A 17,348-nucleotide genomic window follows, 5' to 3' on the forward strand; every position below is an offset into this window, starting at 1 on the left:
TTTTGGTCATGGGAAAGTGTCACTCATAGCTGTTGAAATGTCACTCATAATTACACTGAAATTAAAAAAATGTCACACATAGCAAACTGAAACCTTGGCCTGGGTTTCCTCCCGAAAACACTCCTAGCCCATTCTCGTGTGCACAGCGGCTGCGGTATGTATACACTAAATTTAAACAGCCCCGTCTGTCTGGCCAGAGGTGATTCCTCTGCACTAATTATCTAATTATCAAGAAGTATCCCCTAGGGAGACGATGTGGTCTGTCGGCTAGACTGCCGACTTTGGTGCTAGAAACCAAGGTTCGAGCCTCGGGGTCGCGTTCACGTTTTGTGATATTGGGCAAATCACTTCATCTCCCCATGCTTGAATGTGTAATGTAAAGCGCTCCAATCCCTTCGGGTCGAGTTTGCACTATATAAATATGCAACAAAAAAAATCCCCTCTACTAGCTAGTCAGGCAAAACAGGCGTGGTTCAGAACGAACAAGAGAAATACCGGCTAACTGAACAACTCAGGAATAGATCCTGACCAAGAAATGGCCGCCACTCGCGACAAATCCCCGCCCATAAATGTCGTCACTGGTTGGACGTCTCGCGGTACAGAGTGCTGGTTTATATACGCAGGGCCAAGCTGACGTTGTAGTTTTGTGAAAAGATTTGGTTGACGCCGAGTGGACGTTTGCTCACTCGTTTACGGCCCTCTCCGCCATTTTAGTCACAATTGTATCTGTTTATCGGATCATGGGCATCCCCTACGTGCCCGGGGCTTGGATCAGCAGCGATCGTTTCCGGGGTTCATGGAAACCGAGGAGCGGGTGTTAGAATAGGAGGAGCAGGTGAGGGCGGTGTCATTTGCTCTACGGCCGAGCACGGTTCTAGATGCCTTTGTGGTTTGCGTGATGCGTCGTCTGAGACCGAGCTTGGCCTTTACACGCGAGGGGTTGGGGATCGGAGCGCCGGAGAAGATGCGAGTCGCCATTACGCATCGTCTCATGTAAAGCGCCCTGACGCCTGGTAATGTCCGCGCTATATACATTCGCATAAATAAATACGTGATGGCACTAAATTGGATGCGAAAGCTGGCCATTTTACTTTGCCTCACCTGGGCTTTTAAATGTGTGGCTTGTGGCAGTGGAAAGGTTGTGAAAGGTACTGTATGTAAAGCAGGTAGGGTGGGCAGTTTAATTGTGACAGCGGCAGCTAGCCGTTACCTAATTCTATGTTGTATCGTTGTTTGTTTTCCCTAGAGCTTTGAGAAGAACCTGCCCAGAATGGACTGCTAGTGAAATCGTTGCAGCCACCATGTTCCTTTCCGATCGGTCACTGGCTCCAGGATATTAACATCAACGCACTACCGTCTTTTGCAATTTTGTAAGTGTACTGGTGCCGTTTGCGTTGTTATTTTGGTGTGTCTAGATACAGACTATATCGAGGGTGAAAATGTTAAATCTGCACTTGAAGCAGGGCCCATTAGCTTAATGTTAACATCTTTATTAATTTCCATGTTGTGACGTTTTATGTTTGAATGGTTTTCTAGATCCATCTACGCAGACGGCATGCTCCCTTCCAACATCTCGCTGGAACTTGGATTTTAACACAGCGGTCACGTCGTTCTCTCAGAATCGCTGGTAAGTGAACTGGCATGCATTTTTTTGGGGGGGTTTAGTTGTGCGTGTACTTATTTAACCGCAGTACATTTCGTTACTGGCAGCTCGCTTGGCAGGCTGGTCAAAATCTGCTTGTCGTACCTCGTTGCTTGAATGGTTTGCTTGCGGTTGGGTTGTTTTTTACATGTTCCTGTGCTTTAGCTTAACTCTGTTTCTACTGATTAAAAAAATCAAAAAAACCTTTTCTTCCGGGTGGCAGGTAACTCGGATTCTGGTTTTCCGGAGAGGGTCTGGATCTTTGCGCTAACATGACATCACCACAGCCTGATATTCCTGGTAAATTATTTTATCCCCTATCTAGGTTTCATTCCACTCTTCCCTCTCCGGCTTGAGGTGGTCCCTGTGCCTCTTGTCATTTGCCCCTCCCCCTCTGTTTTCCAGTTGTAGCCTTCAAAGAAAGAAAACCCGTTTTAAATTAAAAAAAAGAGCACCCCCTTTAACTAGAAAAACGACCTCAAATTGATGGCCAGTCGACGTTTATCTAATTGCAAGCCTGGCATGCGCTCAGATTGTTAACCCACTAATCACTGTCGTTTGAGTTATGTGCTAACAACCTGGCGTAAGATGTTTTCATGTACTTGATCTTTGAAGTATGTTTTCTAAGTGCCTATGAGCTTCAAAAAGAACCAAAAGTTGGGGTATTTTTGGCTTTGAAAATGACCAGGTTATAAGTCTGCTCTGCTCCATCGTCTTTGCCATAATGGGTTGCGGTCCTTGCACTGACTGGAGAGTATGTTTTGATTTAAAGGACTACGTCATAGGAACAAGGTGACTGTGCCGCTGTCTTGTCCTGTTTTATTTAAACGCAAGGCGTGTAGTCTTAATCTATACTGCCATTAATTAGATTCTTTAACTAATGTATACGTGAGATCTTCGCTGTCGTGTTTTTGTGTGCCTATTATTCATTTTTCAAATACCTCCCTGACCTTTCCCCCACTTACCTCTGAAGGTTATCAACGCTTCCTTTATTCTCTGTACTAATAGGTTTGCTGCCTTTAGTTTCTCTGCTTGTGGTATTCACTTGTTTTTGTATCCTCCTTGGTATTCACTGCTTTGAACCTTTCACTTGTTCCCCATTCCTATGTCTGTGGCCTTATTCTCCCACCTTGTTTGTGCATTTTGCCTATCTTATGCTTGACCTTGGAGCTCCATGTTGTTTGTATGCGTTAGTGACCATGGGGCTCTCTGTTCTCAGCCATTGAACACGGCACAAGGGGCCTTCTAGGCAAGATGTCCCTGCCTCTGGGAATGCAGCGCCGGGCATTCAGTTACGATGATGCCCTGGATGACACTGCTCCGATGACCCCTCCTCCTTCAGACATGTGCGCTAATAACATCTGGAGGCTGCCTGTTATTCCGGAGCGCAAGTACAAGATGCTCTCTAAGGTATGCACTTCAGCCTTTTGGAAAGGGGGCCGTATCATTCTGACGGCCGGACTTTCCAAAAACTCCACATCACCTGCGAATAAGTTAAGCTTTTACGATCATTGACTATCTTATGTGCAAGACCTTTTGTGGACTACAGGAAGCAAAGTGGGTTTGGTGAGGTGCCAACAAGTATTTTATTTTCTCTTAAGCATCCGCGGACACCCACCAGGATAATTACACAGCGGTTATCGTTTTCCTAGGAGATGTAATGCAAGCTGTGTGACCCAGAATTAATTTTAACCTGTGCTTTTGGGGCCACAGTCATGCCCTACGTTTCATTGTTCCGCTTGGAGTTTTGAATATATTATCGTTGTATTTAGTTGTGAACTTGAAAACCTGTCTTAAGTCTTTCTCGCGTGCTCTAGCATCCAGTCTATTTTCTTTTGTAGATGTATGTAGAAGAGGCTAATTAATTTGCTTCAGTCGTCCATTTTTTTTCGTTAATCTTTTTCGTCCTTCGCTGCCCCCCACCCCGACTGAATTGCTGATATAGTGTGCACATTAGCTCCCAAATTTCTACCTTCTGTTCGTACTGAGGACTTAATAGCAATCCTGTATCTCCAAAGTTGCCTTTTTAGGGTCAAAGCTTGTTTTGTTACCAAGTTAATGGTTTCTTCTTCTCTGTACTTTACATTGCACCTCCTCCAGGTTGAGGAAGGAGATTCTAGTGTCCCAGCTTCTATAACCCAGTCTTCTACGGAGTATACCAGCAAGGTTCCTGTGGTGAAGGCCAAGGCCACCTCCGTTATCATGAACTCCCTCATGACAAGTAAGCTCATCACTTACATTTTGTGGGGAGTTTGAAGGGTTTTTTGTGCAATTATTACTTTTCCCGCTGTTGTGCTCGAGAGCCACATTGTCTTTAAACTGCATTTGTTCTCAGACTATATACGACTAAAGCTTTGGACCCCATACAGATGCCATGGTTGCATTTTAGATGGTCATTAGATCTACCATGTTCTAGTGTTAGGTGGGTGGGCAGCTTTGTAGCTGACATGAGAGAAGTGTAGGTAGATGTGCTGCTATCGCCATCTCTTTATTTGCTAAGATGTCCTTCATGTGTGCAAAGCAGCGCTTGTCTGATTAAATAAAGCACAGGCGGGGCGCTCGTTTAGCTTGGTGTAAGTATTGAATATATAGATATTTCAGTGCAACCTGTGCTTCACTTTTATATTTGAATCTCCTGTACCTGCAGTGCATCCAACGTTGTGAAACTTGAGTCTAAAAAGTCAGTTGTTCACTGTTTAGGACAGCTAGGCTTTGTTTAGTTGACCTAAATCTGGAAGGGGATAAATGGCGGGAAGTGGATTAGAAAAAAAAACTCTTCATCGTGCACTGTAGTTAATAATTCATCCAATGAGTATCCGGTTGGAGTTGGTCATTTTTCCAGGTTTTTAAATTTTTATTTGGTAATTTCTGGCGCATTGAATGGTGGCCCAGGCTTTCATACCTTTGCGGCCGTGTGCTACATTTAATTACAGTTCCTCACTTAATCATTACTAATTGGATTAGGAGCGGTCCGCAAACCCAGTCCCTCAAATACTAGCATGGTTTGTTTTACTTGATGTGCTATTGTATATAGTACTTTGCGCAGCCTGCCCGCTCTGCTATGCACCTTAGGTAAGTTCTGGCTTCTAGGCGGTCCCCACCCCTCACCCCTTTATTCTTATTGTATTGTTTTGGCTTGTACGAATGTATTCTCCTTTCCAGAACATACCCAGGACAGCATTCAGCGTTTTGAGCAGCAGGCAGGTCTGAGGGACGCTGGATACACCCCGCACAAGGGCCTGACTGCGGAGGAGACCAAATATCATCGTGTGGCAGAGGCTCTGCATGTAAGGCACCCGGCTGTAGTTGTACACTTCTGACTTTTGTGGGTTACTACGTACAACATACACCAATGGTGTGGGATTATGTGGTGTGGGCTGTTTAATAGAACAATGTACTTTGACTTGTAGGTAATCCCAAGGTGCTACAGTGGCCTTTTTTGGGCAGCAGTATAACTAATTTCGTTATGCCGCTGTGCTGCCTCATTGCTGTTTGTAGGATCAAAACTCCAGATTTGGATATTTGTGTCTGTGACTGTTTCTGAAAGTGGGTACTTATTGTGTGTAGTTCATTCTTCTTTTTTGGTGTGTGGTTTGTGCATCATGAGCGCTCCTCTAAGCCATACCCTGTTATTCTGCCTTGCAGTGGCAGTTGATGGTTTCTTGAAGCTTAGGGGTATGGAATTTAATAAAATATCTACTTGTCCATGGGACGGGTTGCTTCATAAAATACTAGTCCTGCAACAAAATCCATTTGTCCCGTTGGTGCCATGGAGTGCGGTGACAAAGTATGGCAGCAATCTCATTATATAAGACCTCTGATAAAAGCCCCTCTGATCATGTCGGAGCTCATACCATAGTAGGGTTTGAATACTAGCAATTCCCTTTTTTTGCCACCTTTCCACAGATCTACATACTGGGGCGGTAAGCAGTAGTTCCCCATGGTTGAAATGCAGGTTTCAGTCTGTGCAAACCTACTAACTTGCATGTTGTATGGGTTTTCACCAGCTTGTCTCCAGTATTTTCCCATATAGAGAAAGGTTGGAACTTTACTCCTGACAAGGACAGTGGTAAAACTTCTAGGATTGGGGGGAAAAAGTGGTTGATGGGAAAGTGAACTTGTTACCGTGCAACAGATGTTCGCATGAGGAAATTTGCCAGTGCTAAAATGCAGTTCACAAATATTTTCTAGGAGTACAATTTCCTTACCCACTTCTCTAAATTCTTGTGAATTGATAAAAGCTGTCAATCTGCACTACTGCAAGGACCTATACAATGGGTGCACTTTAGTGACTTTCTTCCGAAATTGGCCCCTATTTAGGTTTGGCTTTTTATTTTTTGATTAAAATTCTGTCACTCTATTTACCGGCTGGATTGACTGCGAGTGACAGCATTGTACTCTTTCACAAGGAGCATATTGGCATGCAAAGTAATTTTGTTCAACGACGGGTACTACTGTGACAACGTTTGTTTTTTTCAGACCAAAATTATTTTTTCTTTTGTCTGTTTGTTATAATGAGGACTGCAGCTTCCACAACAATAGTTTTACAAAACCCATGTGACCACCTAAGTCATACCTATTGGCTTGCTTATTCTTATGTTCCCTATAAGATTGTTGCAACTGGTTAGTTTTTTTTTGATTATGAATATTTTTGTGAAATACTAGCATACATCAACACATTTTGCTAAATGATGCTTCAAAGAAATGGTACCTAAAATGTCACAGTAGTTTAGCAAAACTTTTTACCTAGTTGCATTTTTTTCGGGGCTATTTAATTTGAAAGCAAAGAATCCTCAATCTTGCTTTCAAGCTTTGCGTTTATTTGCATCTAATCTGAGAGCATCCTGGAAGCATTATAGTACCCTTATATTGTTAAATTTTGCAAACGTTTACACATTTCTATACTGGAGCCACGGTCAGTAGTGCAGTCTGAACTAAGAACATTTCCTTAGAGTGTCCACCCTAATAATAAAGGCTTTGTATTGATGAACCATGAATACAAGTTCGAACATAGTTTTAAAAAAAAAATCTTTTTATTGTATAAAAACCAGCTCCAAAAAAATAGCACATCAGTTGGCAGCGGAAATTCATTGACAATGATTGACAAATGCAAGTACGGTCACAGTAAGATAATCAACCTACCCACCCTGGCCCACCCTCCCTCCAGACCTAGACCCTGCCCCTAAACTACCCCAATGAACCCCTCAAGGCATATCTGCAAGTACCGCACCCCACCCCCCTCAGTCCACTCCCACCCTGAAGATGACGCCCTGGTCAGTAGGGCTTCCAAAGCCCAGGGGGAGGACAGAGCAGGGATGGAGCCACCAATTCACGGAGTTATCAAGGCACATCCCTCAGCTAGAAGGCTCCACCCCGTGCTCCTCTCACATCGGCTCCGAGTCCAGCCACTCCCCTCCAGGCCGCCCACACACTTTCCCATTTCTTAGGGCAACCTTGACTTTTGTAAATGACCTTCTCCGCCCGCTGGCACCAATCTAGATCTCTTTCCCATTCTTCCACCGTTGGCGTTAGATCACTGCCCCACAATCGTGCGATGTTCCTTTTTGCTACCATGCTCGCCAGGGCTAACCATACCATGTCCCACCTCGGCCAGGTGATATCACTGGTAACTCCCAACGCATGCCACCTAGCCTCCAGCGGCACCTCTGCTCCCACCACTTCTGCCATGATGCCTGTTACACTCGACCAGTATGCCTTTTTCTTTGCACAATCCCACAGGGTATGGAAGAAGGTCCCTTCCTCCCCGCACCCCCTGAGACAGAAGCGGGAGTCCACATAACCTTTTCGGTACTGTGTTGTGCGTGGAGTGTACGATCTGTGCAGGATGCGAAGTTGGACCAGCCGGAACCTCGCGCGAATCGCCACCTCCCTGGGGCACTAAAGAGCCTCCCCCCCCGTCATCGTCCTCCAGCAGCCCCAGGTCTGACTCCCACCGTTCCAGCAGGGGCCCCAGCATGTCCGGGATGTTGTTACTGAGTTTTTTATATGTGAGGTAGATCGCTTTATTGATCATAGGGTCCAATAACAATCTGTCCTTCAGTGGTGCATATTCCGGCAGCTTCTCCCCTGGGGTCAGATGTCTGTGCAGAGCGAACTTGAGCTGCTGGTAGTGAAGGAATTCTCCGCTCTCCATCTGATATTCTGCCTGCAGAACGGCGAATTTCACCATCTCTCCCCGTTTCCAAACGTCCCCCAGCACGTCAATACCTATTAGGCCCCATCTGCGCAAGTCTCTCCGTTTCGCCACCGCCGGCAGGAAGGAGCCCGCCCATAAAGGAGTCTGTTCCGTGAGCCGTGCCTCCCAACCGAGCACTTTTGTCGCTCGTTTCCAGACGGCGACCACCGCTGCCGTCTGGGGGGGGAAGACGACGGCCCCTCCTACCTCTCGTATATAGAGGTGCTAAGTACGTGTCTCTGCCAAAAGCCTGTCCACCCTGTAGGCTGGCTCCTCCAGCGGGGAGAACACCCATCCATTCACATTGATGAGCTGTGTCGCCCAATAATAGAGGCGGATGTCTGGTACCGCCAGCCCTCCCTCATATGGGCCCCTTTGCAGTTTCTTGAGGGCTATCCGAGGACGTCCGCCACTCCACAGCAAGGAGCGCTGTTCAGACTCAATTGCCCTAAACACCTGGTCCGGGACAAGGAAGGGAGCGCATTGTAGAGCATAAAGCAAGCGAGGGAGGGCCATCATTTTAAATAGGACAGCTCGCCCCATCATCGAAAGCGGGAGGGACCTCCAATGCTCCACATCTCCGCGCAGCCGCTCCATCTGCGCCCAAACATTCGGACGCAGGAATTCCGCATCAGTGCGTGATCCAAATCCCCAGGTATTTGAAAACATCCTTCCAGGCGATTACTCCACAATCCGCCGGCAACTGGGGTTGTGGCCCCGCCAACACATGCCCCAGGGACTTGCTCCAATTTATGCGGTATCCAGAGTACATACCGAACTCGCCTATTTTGCTCATCAGCCTCTGAATGGAAGCCGCCGGCCTCTGCACATACAGGAGGATGTCGTCGGCGTATAAAGAAATACGCTCCTCCCAGCCCCCTCCCAGATCGATGCCCCACACCAGCGGATCCGTTCGGATCCAGTGCGCCAGTGGTTCCAGTGCGAACAAGGTGGGAGAGAGGGGGCAGCCCTGACGCGTGCCCCGACCAAGGTGGAATTCTCGCGACAGCGCTCCATTCGGACTCTCGCCAGCGGCGCAGTGTACAGCAGCCGCACCCATGCTCGGAAGTGTTCGCCAAAGCCCAATTTCTACAGAACTGCGTAGAGATACTGCCACTGTATACTATTGAACGCCATATGCGCGTCGAGCGACAGCAGGGCTGCCGGCACCTCTGGTCTCGCAGAGATCCCCTGCACTACCCCAAACAAACGCCGGAGATTGAGACGAGTGCTTCTGTGAGGCATAAAGCCCGACTGGTCCGGGTGTATCAGGTGCTGTATAACCGCCCCCAGTCTCGTGGCCAGAATTTTACCGAGGACCTTGGTCTCGAAGTTCAGCAAGGAGATGGGCCTGTAGGAGCTACATAGCTCTTGCGGTTTACTGGCCTTATGTATCACCACGATCGTTGCCGACTGTAAGTCTTTGGGAAGTACCCCTACCTGCTTGGCTTCGTTGAACATACTCCAGATGTGAGGCGCCAGGCGGCCGGACACGCAACCAAATGCTTCTGCCGGGAACCCATTGGGCCCCGGCGCCTTTCCCACCTGCAAGTCTCCCATGGCGTTCTCCACCTCCTGGACCGTTATGGGAGAGTCTAGGATATCTCTATCAGCTTGTTCCAAGGCAGGCAGCTGCAAGGGAGCCAGGAAGTCGTGATACTCTTGTTCCTGTCGAACAGCGTGAGACCGGTAAACCGCCTCGTAGTATTGTGCGAATTCCGCCGCTATCTCCTGCCCCGTTACACGCACGGATCCATCCAGCCTTTGAATTCCCGGGATCCAGTTACGATCTCGGTCCCGTCTCTCCTGCCAGGCTATCATCTTGTTTGCCTTGTCTCCCAGGTCGTATACTCGTCTCTGGACTGCCAGAGCATGAGATCTCGCCTGGTCAGTGAGGACATCTCTAATCTCCTTTGCAAGGAGTCGCTGCCTATGCATCCTATCTTGCACCTGCTCCGGGGACTCATCCGATGCAGTCTCCAGGGCCTGGAGGTCTCGCTCTAGCGTGTCAACTTGTGCCGATTTCTCCTTACGGCGCTTCCCCCACCTCCGCCTGTACAAAGTCCCTAGCCACCGTTTTGTACGCCTCCCACACCGTCCCAGGAGAGCTGACAGAGCCCACATTTTCTACAAAGTAGAGGTCTACCCGTTCCCTAAAGGCTTCCTGAAACTCCTGGTCTTTAAATAGAAAGGAGTCCAGACGAGGGGGCCCGGTCCGGGCCGCGCAGACTGACCGCCACTGGTGAGTGGTCCGATATCCCTCTTGCTCTGTGGCACCCACTCTGAAACAGGTCCATGCTTCCAACCTGTGTAAAAATGTGGTCAATCCTGGACCCAGAGCCGTGAGCAGCCGAAATGTGGGTGTATTGTCGAATCGTGGGGTTATGTGCCCGCCAGAGATCGACCAGCCCCATGGCTCGCACAAAGTCCCGGAAGCAGTCAGTCCCACCCCTAGCAGGGAGTGTTCGCGACCTGTCCAGATCCCTCTTCATGACCGCATTCATGGCATGACCTGTTGTATTGATTTGATTGTATTAAAATATTTGTTTCCAGCACATGTCAGAATTGTAAAAAAATGTGCTTCATTTGTGGTTTGCCAATTGATATATTCTGTAAATGAACTGCACAAATATTTCATAAGTTACATTTTGTTGTGTGCTAGAAAAAAATAACATAGTACAGCCTTTCTCCATCTCACCCCAGTACCCAGCATGATTGTCACATAAATCCTCTCACCCCAGCTTCCCTCTGAGGTCAAATGCCAGGCTGTCTTTAAATGCACAGCAAATGGGACAAGATGAGAAAAAAATGTAAGCCTTGTTCATTAAAATTAAGCACTCGTGGAAGAATGCAGTGAACGGGCGGTGCTCCACAGGAGGTTTAAGACCTGCTGGACAGCCTAAAACAAATAAAGCCAGCAAGCTATTGTGAGTTACAAAGCCAATGGTAAGCAATGGGCGGAATGCATTCTTATGTTCACTTTCAGAATGTCCCCCAAGAAGACAGCTTTGCTATCTGGTAGGCTTCCACAATGGAGTATGTATAATGAACTGACGTGGCACCAGAAGTCTCATGGTCTGCAAATTCAATTTTTCAAAGTTTATTTAACAACCTATTTCGCTTTAGCATTGTCAGCGTAAAACATAATCATCTTGCATCCATTCAAAGTATTATTTCTCATATTTTAGTGTGTATGTGTGATTGCCATGGCCATCCCTTTTTGGTCGCTTTGGTCTTTATAAATTGTAGGCTTTCTTGGTCTGCAAACGTGTAAATGTTGACACCAGTATTCGTTTTGTGTGTGTGCCTGGACTATTTGGTATGGAGCACGGACATACATTACATTGGTTTTCACTCTTACCCACGCAAGCTGTTGCAAGATTAGTGGTTAGTCCTTTGTTACCAGGCAGCAACAGATCTAGGTATCATGTGATCAAACCACCGTGATGGTGGACAGAAATATCGCAGTATTTATTTATTTATTTTAAAAGTTTTATATATCGCTGGCTAGACCCGGAGGTATCAGAGTGCTTTACATGAGCATCAGATCATAGTTACAGGTTACATCGTTACAAAGGTTACACAGTTCTTAGAGCATGGCAACATAGTTACTTGTAAGGTCGAGATAAACAATAAGCACAAATACGTAAGGGGAAAAGCAGGCAAGGTGAGAGATTCCGGGGAGGGAGGCTTCTGACGTGATGAAAGCCTTTGTCTTAAGCATACCTGATTGTATCACTGTCTATGTTGCATCTTTTCCATAAAACCTTTTTTTATTTTTAAGTATTTGTCAACTCCTTTTTGGAATTTTTTAAGTTGGGCAAGGATAGTGAAGTGTCACTTTAAAAAAAAAAAAAAAAAAAAAAATTGTATTTTTGAACTGAACACTTTAACACAATGAGCTCTTGGTCTGTTTTTATCCTTCGAACAGACTTTGAAGATGCAGACTGGAGACAACAGCAAAGAGGAGAAGCAGAGCTCTTCTGCCCAGTCCACACCAAGCAGCACTCCCCAGTCGTCGCCCAAGCAAGCACGCAGGTACCTCTCGTACATGGGTTTCTCGTCTTGAGCATGCAGTCACTTCATACACATGCACTGCCCGCATACTGATAAATGTACACCCCTGAATTCCTCCAATGTCAAGGCACTTGTCATGTTTGCTTGGCTATTTTTGTTTCCTCATTCATTCTTTCAGTAGTTTGATAATCGTTCTGGCTCCACAGGTAAGCTACCCTAGTGCATTGCAACCAACAACCAATGTATTGCCATGTGTTTGAATGCAGTGAAACCTGTTGCACTCACCTTTACTGTTTAAATGATACTTTGTACCAATCCAATTTTATTAGAAATTGTCATTTTTACCTCCTATCTTGCTTAATTGTTTCACATTTAAAACTGTTTACTCTAAGTATATATTAAAAACAGCAGTCAGTGAAAATCTCCTTTGATAAGTGTCCATTATATTGTCTTATTTAGCTTGGAATTCTACCTGTTGGCGCAATATCAGTTACCTAGAAAACGTCTCTATAACTTGAGACGCGAACAAACCATTTAGGTGCCACTTCACCGCTTTATAGAGTAGGTTTGTAAATATCAAACGACAACATTTGCATCTGTAAAAATACAACTAAATTGAGGCTGACTCCTTTAATCCTTTCTTTAGTGTTTTATTTGTGGTTTATTTATCAGTCCAAAGCTGCCGGCTAGACAGTTTGGCTTTCAGTGGCCAAGACTCCATGTGCAAAGCTCTTGCTTGTATTTACGGTTAACCTAGCAAACATGCAGAGTTCTCTAGGTTTCTTATGTGTAAGGGACTTTCCAGCAAACCAACTGTATGCATTCCAGTTCACCAACCTGTACGCCAGCAAAGGCGGCTCGCGTCCAGGAGCATATTTTAAAGATGTGATCTACTCTACATTGAAATGTGTTGTAGATTATACTTCTAACATTGTTTAGACTCCAGCGCTAATTAGGTTTACGACCTTTCAATCAAGACATGAAATTCTGAATTGATTTGTTTATCAAGCATTTAGTTTCATTTTATTTTATTTTTAACCCAGACTAAGATCATACACTTAAACATCTATATTTCCAGGCTCTCTTTTGGTTAATTTAATCTCTTATGCTCTTGTGTTTTTTATGTCGAAGTTTGCTACCCTCTACTCTGCTGAATGTCTCTTAGGGGTACCATTAGATCCTTAATGTTGGGTGAGGGGAATATGTAGCTTGTGTTCACTTCGGCCCTATTACACAAACCCTTTTCAAGGGAACAACACATTTATTTCGAAGTATCTCAATGGCTTTGTCTAAAGATTCTTCAACCCCCCTTCTTTAAATAGCACTTAACGTCCCACCATATTTAAGGTGGTGCTCTAATTCCTCTTTATCAAAGGTGTAAATTGTATTCATTCATTCATGCCCTGCATTTAGAACTTTTTCTTCAAGTTCACACTTGGGGCCTTCCCAAACAATGAATTCGCTATGTATCTCAAATACAGTTTTGTTTTTTTGCCTGCTGGTGATTGTTTTCTCATATGTAATGTTCTTCAAACTGACGCATGAAGATATTAGCATATGGTGCTGGTGAAGAGCCCATATAATTTTCTGTTTGCTGTAAATATCTGCCTAGGACTTGGAAGAAGTTACACAAAAATGAAGTGTCAGTTCCATAAGAAAGGTTCCATGTGCTCCAATTAATTTTTCTGAGAAAAAATTATTCTATAGCTTCCAAGCCCTCAGTGTCGTGGACAAATGTTTGTAATGCTGAGATCTATGGTGCAATACCATATTTCGCTAGTGGTTTCAATTTTACCATGTTTAATTTCTTCAAAAATCTGGTGTGTAACATGACATTGCTTCCGTGTTTATTTCTTTTAAGATATATCCCTGTATTTTCAGTGGTTTTTATTTTATTAAATTGCTTTTATTGCATTAATTGCTTTCAGGAAGCTTTCATGATTTTATGAGTGTTTAATATAACACTGACACTCATGATAGTTTTGGGGTAAATTGTCTTGTTTTTTTCAGTTATTCTGTTCTAAGAATTTGATTCAATATGTTGATACATCACTGTGTGGGTCACTTTTTAAAGAGGTCTAAACTAAGTATCTGGATTTTCTATGCGGTCCTTCATTTCTCGTAGGAGGTGTCCTTCATTATACTATTGCTTCTCTCAACTGCTTGTGCTTGAATAGCACACTTCAACCTTTGTTAATTTCCTTTTCATACAGGGGCTGGTTTAGCCAAGGATCCATGCCCTCCCTTCCTAGTACAGAGTTTAGTTCGGTTGACTCTACAGGTCCCTCTGACAAATGGAGCCTATTTGGACCACGAACTGTCCAGAAATCTACTACAGACCCAGGTAATGTTTGCCAAAGAGGTGGTTCGCTGAAAAGGTGCAAATGCTTTCCATGACCATATGGCATATACCTCACATGCCAGTCTTATTGATGGGTCCTGTTTACTGTTGATGGTATATGTATTTGAAGCTTCACTCCGAATAGGTGTGAAATTACGAAGGGCTTGGCTCTGGCATCCGACACCGTGTATTGTTGGAACTGCAACTAGTTTCCCAGGGCAGCTAGAGTGTATTACTCCATTCTCAGTTACAGATAACTTTCCGTCGGGCAGTTTGTGGTGGAGTAGTAGCTGTCTCCCTAACTGCTGTGTGATGTAGACTGGGTTTCTGACTCTAGAATATATTTGGAGGGCTGCAAGCAAATGCTCGGTGCTTGTATAGCCATAGAAAAAGAAACCAGGGTTGGCTATTTCATGGGGGTACTCTCAGCATTAATCACCCCTTGTGATGCCTATTACACTGAGCACCTTTACCCAACAACAGCTGTGGTTCTAGTACTTTGCTCTCATCACATCTGTTTGTTCTTCTGAGTCTAAACCCCAAAGAGGGCAGGGCTGGCAGCAGAAGGAGCTCGTAAATCATTGAAGGCGAAGCTATGTTTCAATGTCTAGTGGGGATAGGTAATCTATTATGTGCTTAAGGAATCTTATTTAAAAAGAAAACTGAATTACCTTTTGTCAATGTAACTATCGGGATCTATTATGTATTAATAAAGATGCTTGCAGATAAGGAGAAAAAAGAATAGAGCCTGGAATATGACAAAATGTATGTCCGAGCTTATTTAACTAAATAATAATTTTTTAGGTCAGTAATATGTCTAGTTTATTTGTATACCATCGTTTTGGCCTTATTTGCGTATACATCTTAATTTCACTTACCGCCGAAACTTTAGTTGTCCGTTTTTGGCTAAGCACTGTCAATGAAACGAACTTATTTTTATAACTTGGTGGCTTAAACCGATTAGGTTTCCCCCGATGAACTCTTTTGAACTATTCCCTTCAATGTGATAGTTTTTTTGCTTTAGCAATACTGTCCCTAATGTCAGATACTTCCTGCTGTAAGGTGTGGATTGCGTTTTCCCGACCTGATGCATGCCTTTTCGTACTAATGTATCATTGTCATTCGCTTGTGTGATCTGCAACACTTCCTCTCGCCCACAGGAGGGTTCACTGTGCAGTCCTACAAAGGTGCTCAGAAGCCCAGTCCTATGGAGTTGATGCGTGCCCAGACCACCCGGATTGCAGATGACCCACGCACACTCAAACCACCCAAGATGGATTTTCCAAAGGTTGAGGGCAGTACTCTGATTTCTCGCACTCACAACCTTAAGCCACGTGATATGAATATCCTGACACCAACTGGATTCTAAAGTCCCTAGATCCCTCGGCAGCTCGAGGCCCTCAAACTTGATCACTTAAGTGAAAGGTGTGCCCAGAGTATTGCTTCTTACATCTGGACTGCATGTCCTGCGAAAGTGCCTAGCAATGGGTTGTCTTTGCTAACCAGACTTTACTACCATCATATTTCACATGTAAACACTTCTAAGATATGGTGGTTCAGTTTTAGAAGTGGTGTAAGAAGGCCAGTATTGTCGACCAACAAGACTTGATGGTTTCATCTTTGATTTACCCTTCTGTACCTCCTCCTGCTTGACAGCCCGCTGTAGAACAGAGATCGCTGGCCAGTTAACTTGATTTAATTTATATATATTTTTGTACACTTACTACACAAATGCCAGAGGTGCTCTTTACATATTTCAAGTTCAGGATTTGTATGTACAGCTGTGTAGAAGAAGCCAACAATGTGGCCAGCCACATTTTGTTGTAGGGGGTGGCAGGATGATGACCTCGAGCTCTAAATGGACATTGCTGGTGCCAGTAAGGGTATTTTGGCCAGTGTGGACTGCTTCTCCTCCTGCATTGTTTTAGATGGGATACAACTTAGAAATAAAGATGTGTGACTGCCAAGGGAGATTCTAGTTGCAAGTGACAGGTCGGGCACACAAGTTAATTTTTTTAATTTTTTTTTTTAAAACTCTGTCTCACTCTTGTAATACAACCAATTGGCACACTCCTTCGAGACTGTACAATACTGGGACCATCAAATTATGTTTTTACGTTCTTGTACCAGAACGTAGTCCAGTGTCACCAGGGCAGTGGACTCAACAGAGCACATCACATGTACAGACTTTTCAGCTGAAGCTTTTATGTTAAAAGCTGTAGTACTTCCCCCCCGTCTCCCACCCTGATTCATGTATAAAACCGAGCACTTGGAAGACTGCTGAGAGAACGAGTACGCTTCCCCTGCTATGACCAATGCTCACTGATAACTGTATTCAGATTATTTAAGTAGCAGCTGTCTGAAGAAGCTCATTGTATGATTTTATTTGTGTCACTAGTTTGTTCCCTTTTGTTGAAGATTAAACTATCAGTCAATACTGTTAAACTAAAAATGTTTTTATTTTATTATTGATCCAACCCCCTTCTGAACTGCCAGTACTTAGAAGTACCTCAATGCGACTAGTGGTTACTTGCTGTTCTAGATCTGTGAACCAGCACACGTAAAGATATATGGGATATGCCAGTGACGTTGGGTCTATTTGATCTGTAAATCAGGGTCTGTATAACCATCCAGGCACACTTTCTATTGAATGCAGTGAGTGACTGCAACTACCTGCAGGGTAATGTCTGGGGGATCCATGGGACCCTCCACCAGAAGACCACCTGTAGGAGGCCTACTGAAAATGTGCCTCCTCAAGGTATGTTTGCAATGTGTAGCATCCAGCTATACCAGAGTTCCCTATCCTCCTCACTCTCTAGATTGCAGGAGCCCTCTCTTGGCGTGTGGAACTAGGTAGCCCACCCTAGAGGTGTGGCTACCTGAGGCCGACTAAACCCATGAAAAAAACGGTTTGTCAACTGGTCTCCCTTATTTGTACTGGATTCTAACCTGACTGTCTCAACAAACAAAAAAAAGCAGCCCCTCACATATGTGTTCAACATTTGCCCTTCAAAGGCGGCTTCCACTTTGAAGCTCTCCTTTTCTGCTTGCAGCCTGTGTGGCTTCCGGCCAGGGAGCGGTGACAAGTCTTCCATCAGCAGGCCTCTTTTCCTAACTCCTGGATGTTCACAATTCTCCACAGGAGGGCAGAA

The 17,348-nt window shown here is 44.9% G+C and overlaps 1 protein-coding gene across 5 annotated transcripts; it reads left to right on the forward strand.

The window, feature by feature from the left end:
* The first annotated feature begins 615 nt into the window (after nt 1-615).
* KIAA1191 (KIAA1191 ortholog) lies at nt 616-16,648 on the forward strand. 5 transcript variants are annotated; one of them, XM_078652819.1, is made up of 10 exons: nt 616-835; nt 1,247-1,370; nt 1,537-1,627; nt 1,866-1,942; nt 2,862-3,052; nt 3,743-3,863; nt 4,805-4,929; nt 11,770-11,876; nt 14,069-14,199; nt 15,357-16,648. In XM_078652819.1, exons 4-10 carry the CDS (start codon nt 1,915-1,917, stop codon nt 15,563-15,565), a joined length of 912 nt encoding a protein of 303 aa, XP_078508945.1. In that variant the 5' UTR covers nt 616-835; nt 1,247-1,370; nt 1,537-1,627; nt 1,866-1,914; the 3' UTR covers nt 15,566-16,648. The 5 variants fall into 5 exon arrangements, with proteins under 5 accessions (XP_078508945.1, XP_078508948.1, XP_078508946.1 ...); XM_078652820.1 differs by having other exon boundaries at nt 801-1,148; XM_078652821.1 differs by having other exon boundaries at nt 820-1,013.
* Nucleotides 16,649-17,348: the final 700 nt, after the last annotated feature.

This window comes from Lissotriton helveticus, chromosome 7 (assembly GCF_964261635.1).
Source record: "Lissotriton helveticus chromosome 7, aLisHel1.1, whole genome shotgun sequence".
NCBI classification, from domain to species: domain Eukaryota; kingdom Metazoa; phylum Chordata; class Amphibia; order Caudata; family Salamandridae; genus Lissotriton; species Lissotriton helveticus.

Bases quoted from the DNA above. Each gene is read 5' to 3' on its own strand.
- KIAA1191 (XM_078652819.1), top strand. From the start codon at position 1,915: ATGACATCACCACAGCCTGATATTCCTG. The intron at 3,053-3,742 runs GTATGCACTTCA...CACCTCCTCCAG, and splicing joins AGTACAAGATGCTCTCTAAG to GTTGAGGAAGGAGATTCTAG. The intron at 4,930-11,769 runs GTAAGGCACCCG...TCCTTCGAACAG, and splicing joins GTGTGGCAGAGGCTCTGCAT to ACTTTGAAGATGCAGACTGG.